The 13158-nt window shown below is 35.9% G+C and overlaps 1 protein-coding gene across 3 annotated transcripts in view; it reads right to left on the minus strand.

The window, feature by feature from the left end:
- Positions 1–1935: 1935 nt before the first annotated feature.
- WWC3 (WWC family member 3) overlaps positions 1936–13158 on the minus strand; it is a 99767-nt gene continuing 88544 nt past the window's right edge. The window contains exons 16-23 of one of the 3 annotated variants that reach the window (XM_057389733.1): positions 11781–11948; positions 10982–11133; positions 10163–10322; positions 8869–9033; positions 7444–7536; positions 6190–6420; positions 5244–5371; positions 1936–4438 (exon numbers count right to left, since the gene is read on the minus strand). In XM_057389733.1, coding sequence (XP_057245716.1) covers positions 4372–4438; positions 5244–5371; positions 6190–6420; positions 7444–7536; positions 8869–9033; positions 10163–10322; positions 10982–11133; positions 11781–11948 — 1164 coding nt within the window. In that variant the 3' untranslated portion in view covers positions 1936–4371. The remainder of the gene's footprint in view (positions 4439–5243; positions 5372–6189; positions 6421–7443; positions 7537–8868; positions 9034–10162; positions 10323–10981; positions 11134–11780; positions 11949–13158) is intronic. The other 2 variants (XM_057389726.1, XM_057389717.1) reach the window with 2 other exon arrangements.

The following is a 13158-nucleotide window of genomic DNA, read 5'->3' on the forward strand; positions in this document are numbered from 1 at the left end:
ACTGGATTTTATTGTGAAATTCAAACACTTCACCTGAAGCTCCCACACCTTTGGGGAGCAAGAAGCAGGCCTTTAGAGAAGAGGTTTGATTGTGCCCTTCACACACACCACTGCAGAGCATAATCCCCACTATTCATAGACCAGTAACAGCCCCGGGCCTTCATAACCATGGAGCCAGTGGAATGTGGAAAAGTGATACAAGTCCCAGCTTCCTGCCAGTGTCTGCTCTTTGTGCCCATTAAAATCAGTATTAATAGGCCAATTGAATTTGTGAAGGAAGCTAAACACTGAGCACTTGATTAATTTTCTTGATAATACAACTGCAATTTCCTTCCATCAGTTTATGAGAGGGAAATAAGGAAAACAGGAAGCAGCATTTACTTGGTGAAACATCTACACCTGGGAACTTCTATGCCAAAGACACACACTTGAACACAAACACTGTGGCCTAGACACAGAATAGTAATGTTSTGCACTTAACAAATGACTGTAAGGGTCTCAATCTCCCATTTTTTTTCCAGGACAGGCTTTCCTAAATTAATTTCCTGTTTTTATCTTGCCTACTAGTAGCTGATGTCATTAAATCTCCTACAAAAAGTACATTTTTAGTTGGATGGTCACACTGCAAACAAACTAAAAGAACAGAACACCTGGTTCTCTATTGAAAATGATACTGATTATGTATGCTTAAATGAAAGAGATTTTCACAAATCATAAGGAACCAGAACCAGCTCCTAAGAAGCTTTTAAATCCAAGAATATGGACGTTTTCCAAGTACAAGGAAATGATTTAACTGGCATTTACAGATTCCAAAACCAAATCAACTTTACTCCTTGGTATTTTCTTCAGTCCTCAGTCAATTGTGTGATCTCAGGAAAAAAAAATTCTTCACATGATGTTTTAGAGAAGACTGCTCTTGCTTTTGTTAGTCTGCAGTTTCTCAAGTCTCGCTATAAATGTTTCTTCCTCTCAAAGATGTGCAACACTATAGTTAGAAAGGAGGTTGTTGTCAAAACAAGCTGTGATGGGTCCTCTTCCCTAAAAACTCAAACTTTGGTTTTACATCCACTGAAAATGAAACACATAGTTCATCTAACTCCTAAAAAAAATTATTCTTTTTAAACTACACTTACCTTTAAGCCCTGCAAAGTGCTTAAAAGAACTGCAGCAAGAAATACAAACAAGACTTCATTCTGTCAAGAGAAAACACAACCCAACGTACCCATTATACTTCTGTTGTTGCTCCTGACRGCAGCAAGACAGGGACGGTGGCTGTTCCAAATGACTATTTCTAGCAGACTGTTTAAAAATAACCTCAACTCTGTCATACCCTTGACGCCTTGCAARTACCGGAGAGACAGGAGTCACATGTCCTTGCTATGATTTTGCCTGTGCTCCTGCAACTTAGGGTTGCAGATGGAAACTGAGAAATGGCCTTTCTGTAATTATGCAGATTTAATGTTTCCTTTGTGAAAGCAGCRGTAAACTCCAGCCTAAAAAAGTCAATCGGTATTCTTTTGAGTGAYTTCCACCTTAAAATTAGTCATAATATATTACAGAACTAATAATGTCAACTTGCTTTTAATTCAAATTTACAAAGGTTTGTTATGAAAAAAAGGCAGTTCAAAGTGTTGTAAGTGGARCTACCCAAGAATTCTGGGAATATTCAATTACAAGCTTCTGCTATACCTGTCAACTTATCMTGAGTKATAAGCACTTGGAAGAACATACCTKCCATTCCTTACACCCTGCATCTCTTTCAGGTCTTCAGTATAACCCCTCTAGGTCTTCAGTTTCCCAGATTTCCTSTCTTACCTTTATTTGAAAATGCATTACATTAAACTAAATGACAGGGTTATTCAAAATATGATGTTTTTCATGAAAGCATCAGGATTGTGACAAATATAAAAAATTTAAAAAATCTCTGACATATAAGAAAACTCATTTTTCTATTTATGGCAAATTATTTTATTTTATAGAAGAAATAATTTCAAATAATACAAAAATGACACAATCATACAGAACTGTGACAAAAACAAGAGAGATGAATACTGAATATGATAACTCATTACCACATCAAGACAGAACTCATTACAGCAGTCAGAATCACAGACCCACAAGATACACTGACAACATCTCACAGCGGTTACCATTTAAAAACCCTCTGATAGAGAGACCACTGGACACAGCTCCTTGGTTATAACCACAGAACAGTTTAGGGCAGTAAAAAGGTCCCTACCCCAACCCCTGCTCAAAGCAGGCCTAATGTGACCAGGATGCTCTGGGCTATATCCAGCTAAGTCCTCATCCACTCTATGGACAGAGTGCTCCACCTCTCTGGGCAACCCCTTCCAGTACCTGACCAGCCCTAYAGGAACATGGTGCTGTCTGTTCTTACTACACAGCAAACACTTCTGCTGTCACTGCATGGTAACTTTGGATAAACACTACTAAGTGACAGCCTCCCCTGAAAATGAGAAGAGAAATTCTGACTAACTGGTCTTTYAAAGTAATGAGCACTGAAAAGCTTGCTGGCCCTAGACTTTTACCCAAACACTACAAATTTMTCACATGATTTGGTTTTTATCTGCATAGTTTCTGAACATGTCTAATTGTGCCCAAGGAACCCAGTATACACCCACCATAATTTACTGGCAAAACAGGCTTCAGGATGAATAGCACAGTAAATGCTAAATACACTTCAATTTCATATATATTGCTATATGATCACAACACTTGATGCCTGTAATGACTATAGGCCATATTAGGAAACAGGAAATACTACCTTAAAATTAAATGTCTGTGTTAACTAACATTTATGGTTACAATCTTTTTTCCCTGTTACTTTTTGCCTCAGCATGGATAAGTAAAAGTAWTTCAATTTCACTTCCGGGTTTTCCTGGCCTTTGACAAGGTAACAATCTAAGCTCTTGAAACTCACAAAGAAAAYTTACTTAAAAAATATTTGGATGKGTCTGTTTAATTTTTGGCCTTTGTTGTTTTGATTTCCTGACATAAAAAAATCTGGAACCAATTTGTTCTTTAATTGAGAGACAACATGATCTTTCTTCTGGGAGATTCCAGTAATTTGCAAAGTCAGTCTTGTGTTGGGCACCTCTCTTTGTAGGTAATGTATAATTAGAAAAATATGAGAAACTCTATTATAGTAGCTTAGTAAAGAAGTATTTTTACATACTTGCAGGATGCAAGGACACAAAACTGGCATTCTCGGGAATTTAGGGTGACAGTCTTTCATTAAAATGGATGGTTACAAGTAAAATCATTTCTTACCAGGTTTTAGCTGGTCCAGCTAGCAATCAAGTGAGCTGTACCTTCCAGAATTATACACCTTCCTCCTGGAAAGTGCCACTGTTCAACAGAACTCACACGCAGTAACCGCAAAGCACATCCTTTAGGATGAACATGTGTTTGAGCACCCTTACTTTAAGCAGCTGCTTTCTGCAGTCAGAATACATGTGCTTTCCTGAATCAGATGAGAATCTTCCAAACTGTACAAATTAGCAGGCTTTCCACAAAGCTAGCTCACAGTGCTCCTTTAATTCCCTTTTCATTAAACAGCAAAACAAAGACCTGTCACCCTTTTCCTTCCCCCGTTTAAACTGAGGATCTAGTTAAGAATATAAAGATACTTTAGACACAACTGAAATGAAAACAATCTATTAGTGCACAGTAAGAACATGCAAATGAGTTCTGCAATGTTTAACATCACTTCTAATTAGTGTTAAACACACTGCAGGTGATAATATTTTGCTATAACACAGACAGTGCTAAAGAATACAATGTACATAATAAGCTACAGATAATAAAGCTGAAAAAAGTGACAATTTTAGAACATAGTATTTTCATTTCAGGTATCAGAAACAAAACCAGCTCAATGGTTCCATTCTACTGTATGACAAATACTGAGGAACAAAATTTCAGTCTTAAAATACATCTTAAAGTAGGTATTTTCCTTCAAGGAAAAAAGGCACTATAAATAAATTACACTACAGTGAATTTGCCTGAACTCACTTTGTTTCTGTCTTCCAGCCTTTAAGTCAAATAAAACAGCATAAAAACTGTACACGCTCTTAACAGGATAGTCGATCTTTTATAAAATAAGTTGTCTTCAGAGATGTCAGTTTCACAACAAGGAAAAACCAAGCCTTGTTGCAGTCGCTATTATAAAATATATATGTATATATATTTATATATATGTTTTTGTTTACGTTTACTTTTTTTTACTTTTTTTATTTTTTACAAAACGTGTATATTAGCTTTTGCACAATTTTTTTTTTAAAGAAACTTGTCTAATCTAAGAACTTCATTAAAATAAAAGCGATAAATACTTCATGTTTACAATGCAACATGTCATACATCATCAGCTGGCAGAGGAGGTATGTTAATCCTTGGTCTTGTAAAGAAAGCTATCTTCTCTCTGTGACCAAAACAAGAGAAAAAGGAAGTAAATAAAATTATGCCTATGTTTCCCCTCCTCCCCACAAGAACATGGTTTCTTTACTCTCATTAATGGTTAGTAYTGGTTACTTATATACTGAACTGGTAGTTTATTTGAGTACAACAAACTTTCAAAAGCTACTAAACCTCAATATATACTTCTGGTAACATTCCACTGAACACAATTACTATTTCTGAAAATCTAGGTGAAGCTTTATACAACTCACTGAATATCAGTCATAGTTAATCAAAAAAAGGCTTCACACGACAAGTTTTGCAATGCAAAGTTCACCCTTGTATATTTTGCAAATAATGTCTACAAAAAAGAAGGGGGAAAAAAGATGGCAACTCTGGAAACAGAGTCCAAAGAAAAAGCTTCTGGAAAGAAAGCTCTAATATTACTGAGTAATTTTTAAKKAGAGTGTGTTACTAGTAATTTCTAYGTATTATATTAAACAGAGTATTTATGCCCACAGGCTTGTACTGAAGAACTGACAYATCATTTGGACTTCACAGCAACTAGGCTAAGATAGAAGAATCACCTGAGCTATGTTTGCATTTGAAWTTTTTTTTAAATTTATTTCTGTATACTAGAATTGTAACACTGCAATTTTACCTTMCTTTGGCACTTTGCAGAACAAAGAATTCAAAAGGGAACACATGTCCAAATCCAGATACATTACTGGCTATCAGAAGACACACAAAATTTAAGCTAAATGTTTCAGAAAGCTTTAACCTGTCTAATGAAGTGTTGCTATGCTATTTCAGTATGCATTACCACTTACCTAAAAGTCTGCACCTGAATAGGYTCTTTCTGATTTTGCCCACGCAACTGGTATATTTCTTTCGATGCTTTCTTTAGCATTTTTTCAGCTGCTTGCTCTTGATGATGTTCAAATTTGGTCTGTCTGGTCTGAAAACAAGAACATAACGCTTAAAATGGGCATGTGAATAAATAAAACACAAGAACATCCACACTAAAAGAAYGGATTCTTTTTCTCGCTCACCACAGTGAAACCTCAAAAGCACATTGAAACAGCTGATCATCTAAGAACTATAAATGCAAAAGACTGAGTTGTTTAATTAATGGTCTTCAAAAAGACATGTATTAAATTGACAATTTACTGCACACAGATCTGTCAAACAAGATCTTACTAAAAATTCAGGCTCAGTCTTTGTCTCTGATAATCTAATGACAATTTTATCTGTTGTGCAGTTTTGCCACCTTTGTCTCCACCTTCTTTCTCTAAAAATGGGGGACAAACATCACATACTTAGGGAACATTCCAAAGACTTGTAAAAAAATAAATATCAAATCAGCAAAATTTCTTTCAAATACCAGATGAAAGAAAATTTATTGATGTTTCAATAACAAATACCTGAACAAAAACAAATGAACAGCAAAAAAAAAAAAANAAAAAAAAAAAAATTCCAAAACAAAACAGGAAGTGCCACTGGCAAATAGAAACAAAAAAAAAAAAAAATTCCAAAACAAAACAGGAAGTGCCACTGGCAAATAGTGCCATTCTCCAAAAATTGTCCTCAAATAAATACACAGTTKGATAATAATCAATATAATAATTTTTTACTGTTCTATGTTCAAAAATATAGAAGAAACATTCACTGTTGGAAATTCTGTACAAACAGCTCCTTAGACATCTTATCAAAATCATAACATATTGAAATCAGAAGTTTCTGAGCAAACTGAGTRCTTATTTCATATTACCATACCTGTCTTTCTGCTTCCTTCAACAAGTTTCGGAATCTCTCATCCCGAAGGACCCARTGGGGTAAATCTGTCTGCCCTCTGAGCTGGGCATCTTCCAGACGCTGTCTCAACTCTCTTAAAACACATATCTCCTCATTCAGCTGTCTCTGTCGAGTTCTGGATGCCTGGAGATCCAGCTCCAGGTCTAAAGATGTCCTTGCCATAAGTTCAGCCAAAGATGATCTGCAGGACTGCTGTGTTATTAGGATTCAAAKGAAATGCACAATATATTACTCTCAACATAGTTTGTCTTTAGCTGGTCAGTCTTTAGCTATATAGGTCATACATTTTCTGCTCTTACTTCATACACAAAGTCTTCCACATTAAGTTTTGGCGATTGTTTACATCCCCCAGAAAAGGCTAGATAGCTGTAGGGATTTTCTGTACCATACATAAAGCTTTTCAATTAATACTTTCTATTACTTTCTTTTACTGTTTCCTTTCAACTTATAAATATTTAACTAATGAAGTTTATGGACTAAAATTCCAGATTGTGATGATAATAAAAGGGRTGCAATACAAAAAACTCATAATGACATCTTGACATCAGAAAATACTGCACTGAGCAAGACTCCTCTTAAAGAGCTTTATTCAATATTGGTTTAAAGGTACATTCTGAATCAAAATGGGAGGCATGGMCTTCTACTTGCCTACAGCAGCAAGGCATTAACTTCTGCTGACCAGACTACATTTCATGTTATTTAAATCCACAACATTAATGTCTCATCTGCCCACTTCTTGGACAGCACAAGGGGTGGCAGGCAGGCAAAAGGAGAGCTGAACCCTATTCATTCCTGAATGCTTGGGTTTCAAATACTATTACTTGTTAGGCTGCATGGCAGGGGAGATTCATATCTTAATGTCACATTCTCACATGTCTTTGAACCTGCACCCTGCACCATAAACTAGATTTTAAAGATTTATCAAAATCTAAAWCAATAGAAATTCAGTCCCCGTAAACTGATTTTTGTCTGCCACACTTTTTTGCCTCCTTTAGAATTGTTCAGAACTGTATTTCACTACTTTATGTCTACCTTTTAGCTTAAAGAGCCAMAAACAAACCCAAAACATGCATCCTTCCCCCAATTACATTGGAAAAGTTTTGTACRTTTCCTAAAAGGATGAGAATGTACTTGTAGATATCTAAAGCTTAAGTATAAAAAGTACCAGTGTTCTAGCAGCTTAATGAAAACTRAAGATCATTTTCCTAGGCATACCTGCTTATATCGTAGAGTCCGCCTCTCCAAGGTATTCCGGACAAAAGGGGACTTCCTTGGCAGGGTGGAACTGTCACTGTCACTGCGATACAGCTGATTAGAAAAAAAAATATGAAAATAAAGGTTGCTTACAAGATCATCTTCACTAAGAAATCTGGTTTGTTTTTTTTTCTTTCGCGTTTGAGATTTATTTTTTAAAATACATGGAAACTRTCTTGTTTTAACAGAAGATTTTTTTCAGCTTTAGTTATTCAAAAATATTTATATACAACAGTGCTCAGATAGTATTACAATAATTCAAGAAAACTTAAAAACCATCAATATTTTACAGGAAAGTTTCACTAACCATTATACCAAATGTCCAAGACAATGTYGCCTAAGAAAGGGGGRAGGAAGGACTTAAAAGCACTAATAYTTCATCCTAAAGCATTTACTGTTATGGGTACAAACAACAGTCTCTAACTTTTTCCCCGCATCAGATTTTAAGTAAGTATGGACTAAGAGAAGGTGTTTAATCATCTTTTCCTTTTGGTGCTACCCTTGGTTTGTTAGGACTTTTTACTCACACTGTGCAATTATCAACTGATACATAATCCAGAAATCAAAATGAAGAATTTGAAGGGGTCCATAGATGAACCACATATAAAATAAATAAGAGAGCAAAAACCAGWGGATCCTTGTTTAAAACACAKAATTTAAAAATCATTCCTGAATTACCAAACAAAGCTTTCAAGAGCTTATGAAAGAGYTWTGTACATATCAAAGCYATGTGCATTTCACCAATGTTGCAAAACCAATACCCATGTATTGATCTGCAGTACCATGAGCCACCTKCTTACAAGTCTTGCCACTGAATGCAGCAAACAATAAACATGAGCTTGAAAACAGCTGTGCTGGTCCCCAAATATTTGCACCAGTGCACCCAGGAATCCTGTGTCCCACTGTAACAGGCACCTTATGACTGATACTCGTGACAGCAATCAGAGTCGTATGAATATTTATGCAATAAWCCTTAAGCATTCTTAATTAAGTAAGTACTCAGTCCCTTTCCAAACTTTTCCAAACTTTCCCCTTTTCCAAACTTTTATGTATGTGAAAATTAAACATGGCTTCTAAACTGTTTATATACCTCATTAGACAGCACTGAACTGCCCTAAGGTTGCCAGGGAAAAGAGCTTAATATCAAATTTATCAGATTTTTAAATAACAAGTTAAATCCATCCAGGTATAAACTCTTAAAAAGAGTTAGGGAATCTCTGCCCCACTGCAGTGTTTAAATTCAATTAAAGCTGAATTCAAAATTAGTATTAAAAAGTAATATATGTTTCTCACCAATGCAAAAGTCTTACACAGAAATTATCAAAAATGTGTAACATACTTGTGTGTGGAGACCTCTCCCCCTCCTCCATTTCAAGCTCTACTCACTCTGCAAACATATTGACTTCGTGCTCCTGGCGAGAAGGTCTGGGAGCGAACAATTGTGCTACTACGAACAAAAGCAGAACCCCGTGGCCTGCGGCTGGTTCTCTCTTTTGGAAGAATAACAACTTCTTCAGGAAACAGATCCTCAGTGTTAGTTTCCTTATCCACCTAAAATTTCAACAAAGGATTTTTTTTTTATTTCTTCTTTATTTTCTCTCTCCTAGCAAAGACAATCAGACATTTCAACAATATCAAAAGTAAACGACTTGCTCTGCTAGCTAGATTCAAATTTGAATGAGCACTGAGAGCAGAGGATGAATCACCTCACTTTTGTAAAAGTTTTAAAACTAGGTCACTCAAAATTGTAAGATTACSCTTCAGAAGCCTTTGCTGTAACAGCAGCAATTATGAGATGCAGTTGTATCACAGCTGCAGAGCACAAGGATTCCATTCAGGAATCTGGGCATTAACTGAACTACCACCTGAACTCCAGCCTCAACAGAAGAAAACTGTCACCTTTCAATAAGCACARTGACTCTGAAGCAAGTAACCACCTTAAAACTAGAGAAAGTTAAATAAAGAGAAGGAAAAAATAAGAACGGAAAGATTGTTCACACAATATACAAGAACACTAAAATACTTAGAAAAACAGAAATCATAGTCTACTCTAGCAAAGCTTCCAAATTTATAGAAAATTCACTCCTCAAAAAGAGGTGTGATCTTCCCTAAAGGCAATACAAACAGCTTATGTTCCTCTACTTCAGTGGAAGTCTGATGATTTCATCTTGTGAAGGATTATTTTCAGTGCCTCATATCCGGAATACGAAAGATTTTAAATACATCAGTTTCAGCACAATTATTTAAAGTTATTATAACACTGAAACAGTAACTCAAGTCTTAAAACAAAGTTTCTTTCTTCACAATTCCTTCAAAATTTCTTACAGAAATAAGAGCACTTGAAAAGATCATGATCTTTTCTGATACAATTTCAGGCAAATGCAGAAATTGATACAAGCACATATTTATAGATTAGATAAAGGCCACAGTAAAAACAGTTTGCCAAATTCTGTTCAGAAATAAGTAGTGAGCAAACAAAAAAACCCCAGCCTTAAAGAGTGCACTTCTACCAACTCAACAGCCATAGAGCTCTCATGAAGGCAGTGCACACACAGGGGTGTTAATGCCATTCTGATTCCTTGCTCTCCTGACCAACCCAGAGCCACACTCCAGGCACAGCAGTAGCTCCCTGTGCCATGCAGTGTGGCAGTTTCCATGCTGCAGTGTCTTCTCTCATTACCTTTAGAGGTGGAGGCTGCATTTTTCCAGAACTGTACTGGCCTGCTTGAGTTGCAAACATGTGTCCAGCTAAGGGATCCCCGCAAAAAGTCTCTGGATAAGGAGGACTGGTCTGGGTGCAATTACTGCATCCACTGTCAACAGATTCTGCTTGCCAGCTCCTAAAGTCAGAACAAAACAATAATTTTGTAGGTATTAAAAAAATCCTATGCWATTATGCATTACATTTACTTATTACATTATCTAAGTTCATTCATCATTTTAGAGCATTATTTCTCCAATARAAACACAGTACTTTCAATGAGAAAAGAGAGAATATAGCATGCTTGCATTTCTGCAAATGCAAATAAGCAAATATATTTCATRGCAAAAAAATTCACCTTCCCTAGTTTTCTTAAGACATGTGTTCTGGCTTTTATAACAATACTAAGAAAATAATAACAAAAAGAACAACACAATTCAAAAAACAAACTAGGAGTATTGTTAGAATGAAATTGCAACACTAACCCTAACAATGTCTCATGTCACCACCAAACTTTTTAATATGGGGCTGTTACAAACCCATTACAGTTGCCTCCATAGCAATGTTTTCCCACTCCCTGAATTCCAGGTCCTCTAAACCAGCTATTCAAAAAAGGTTTTCTCCTTTTGCAGATCATGACATAACAGAATTTTATACTTGTAGCACTAACAGGGAGCAGATCTCAGAATAAGGACCTATTGTTTTTCCCACTTTATTTCAGACTATGCCCATAGTGTAAATATCTCAGAGGAAGTATTAGTTATTATCTGTTTGACGAGGTATTTTAACCATTTTTACCTTTCTGATATGGCTTCTGCCTGGTCTTCCTTTCTTTCCATCTCCAAGATTTCCTCCTCTGTGTACTCCAGTTTTACTCTCTCTTCTGCCAGCTCTCTCTCAACTGCTTCCAGCTGTGCAGTGGTCCTGGCTAGCAGGGCTGTCACTGCATCCTGAAAGGTAAATTAGACTTCAAATAAAACTGTTTGAAAAAAAACAATGTACTTAATGTATATTTTGCAGAGAAAACAAAATAAAAACAAAGCCATAATAAGTTCCTTAAGAAATGAAACAAAACAAAAAAAAAAAGAAAATTAAACCACAACCAAAAAAAAATCTGTCTTGAATCTGAGCAATCAAAAAGTACATGGTGTTCAACTTGTCATAGAAACTGGGCAGACTTTACCTCACYGTGGAGCATCAATCAGCAAGTTAGGACAAAAGAGACCTCTGAAGGTCACCCAGTCCGATGTTCTGCCCAAAGCAATCAAGGCACCATAGCCATGTCAGGCTGTCCAGTGCCCAGTCAAGGGCTGAAAAAATCTTCAAGGATAGAAATTGCACAACCTTTCTTGACAACCTCTCCAAGTGCAGTGGCAGAAGTTTTTAATGTGTTCTAGTTGGGCAGGAAATGTGCATATAAACATACACAGGGTACTATTTCAAGCACCTGTCCAGGCATGATCTAGTTTTCAATTAGTCTTCTGAAATCCAGCTCTTGCCTCAAGAGTTAAATTATCAATTCCTGTGCACCCAAGGTAAGATCACAACCACCCTGCTGGTCAAATAAAGTAAACAAATCCCTTTTTTAGAACCATACTGTTTTAACTGTAGTTACATTTCCAGAAGACTGAGGAATACTGTCTTCACATTGGTTTTTGGTCTTTGCTCTCTGGGGCTCTGAACCAGTGAAGATCTGAACAGTGTACCAGTGAAGCTGCATCTCACCAGAACTCTCTGCATCAGTCAGGTTTATCTGAGCAATGCCCTGTAAAAAAAAAACAAAAACAAAAAGCATTGACCACAGTAAGATATATATACTCTGCAGAATGGACATTTGCTCATTTAAAGAGTATTTTACTTACAATGTAAAATCCCCACTTTATCAAATACTACTGTCTCTTAAAAAGAGACAGTTTTGTTCATTTGTGTTATGATGTCTAGGATTCTTAATTTCTTGCCCCTTGTATACTATCAAGAAGGATCAGAGTAGACAGTAATTCTTTTAAAGTTGAAAAATAAAATTTGTATGAATATGTAGATATAACTGACACCTGACTATTAATATTTTATTTAAAAAACCCTCCCAACTACTTATCTAATTTCTATATTTGCTTAAATTAATATCACTTTAACAGTAACACTTTTATTACTTTATTTTGAGGGGATTTTGAGATAACTGTATTCTGATACCCTTCCATTCTCTAGCTCTCAGAGGCATCTTAAAAATGGAAATAAAAATGTTGCGTAAACCACTTTTTTTCTGCCTGTTTATATCATAAAGTAGTCAAATGGGCCATAAAGCCGTTTTTCTACTTTACAGGCTATCCTTGTATCTCCTGGATTCAGGTAAAAACAGATTTAATGGAGGCTTCTCACTAAAAGTATTTCAAGCTTGGAAGTAGCTCTAGTCCATCAGGGAGAGCTCATGTAAGAAATTTCTCAGTGGCGTTCACATAAATGAAAAACAGCCRTGAACAGATCCATGCTGCCTATTTTATTTACTATTTTTTTAAATCAATTCACTAGCTGGACCTACCAATGCTTTTTTATAAGTACAGCTTTTTGTTTCTCTGGCTATCCCTACAATATGTTCATTTCCATTCTAATGAAACACATGACAAGAACGTTTTCTTCTGCATCACTGGAAAAGTCCTGTAAAAATGGCTTTCAAATTGAAAAACTATACAATTTTAACAGCAAGGACAGAAACTGCATTCAACTCTAAGCAGGTAAAGAAACAGTTAATTAGAAAACAATAATAAAAAAATTATTGCATTGTTTTCCCAAGACAAATGATCCCTGGGGCTGTGTTTAAACAGGTGCATAGAGGACAATGGAGAAAAGTTTCTGAGACTAACAAAATAATGTGATATGAGGATACAGCATGTTACTGAGAAAGTTATTTCATGTCAGTGTATCAGAGGCTACAGGATGCTTTTTATTTTGTCTGTATAATACACATGTCTTCTAATTAT

The sequence above is a fragment of the Malurus melanocephalus genome, unplaced genomic scaffold (assembly GCF_030028575.1).
Source record: "Malurus melanocephalus ecotype Western Australia unplaced genomic scaffold, MMel_1.1 scaffold_1, whole genome shotgun sequence".
NCBI classification, from domain to species: domain Eukaryota; kingdom Metazoa; phylum Chordata; class Aves; order Passeriformes; family Maluridae; genus Malurus; species Malurus melanocephalus.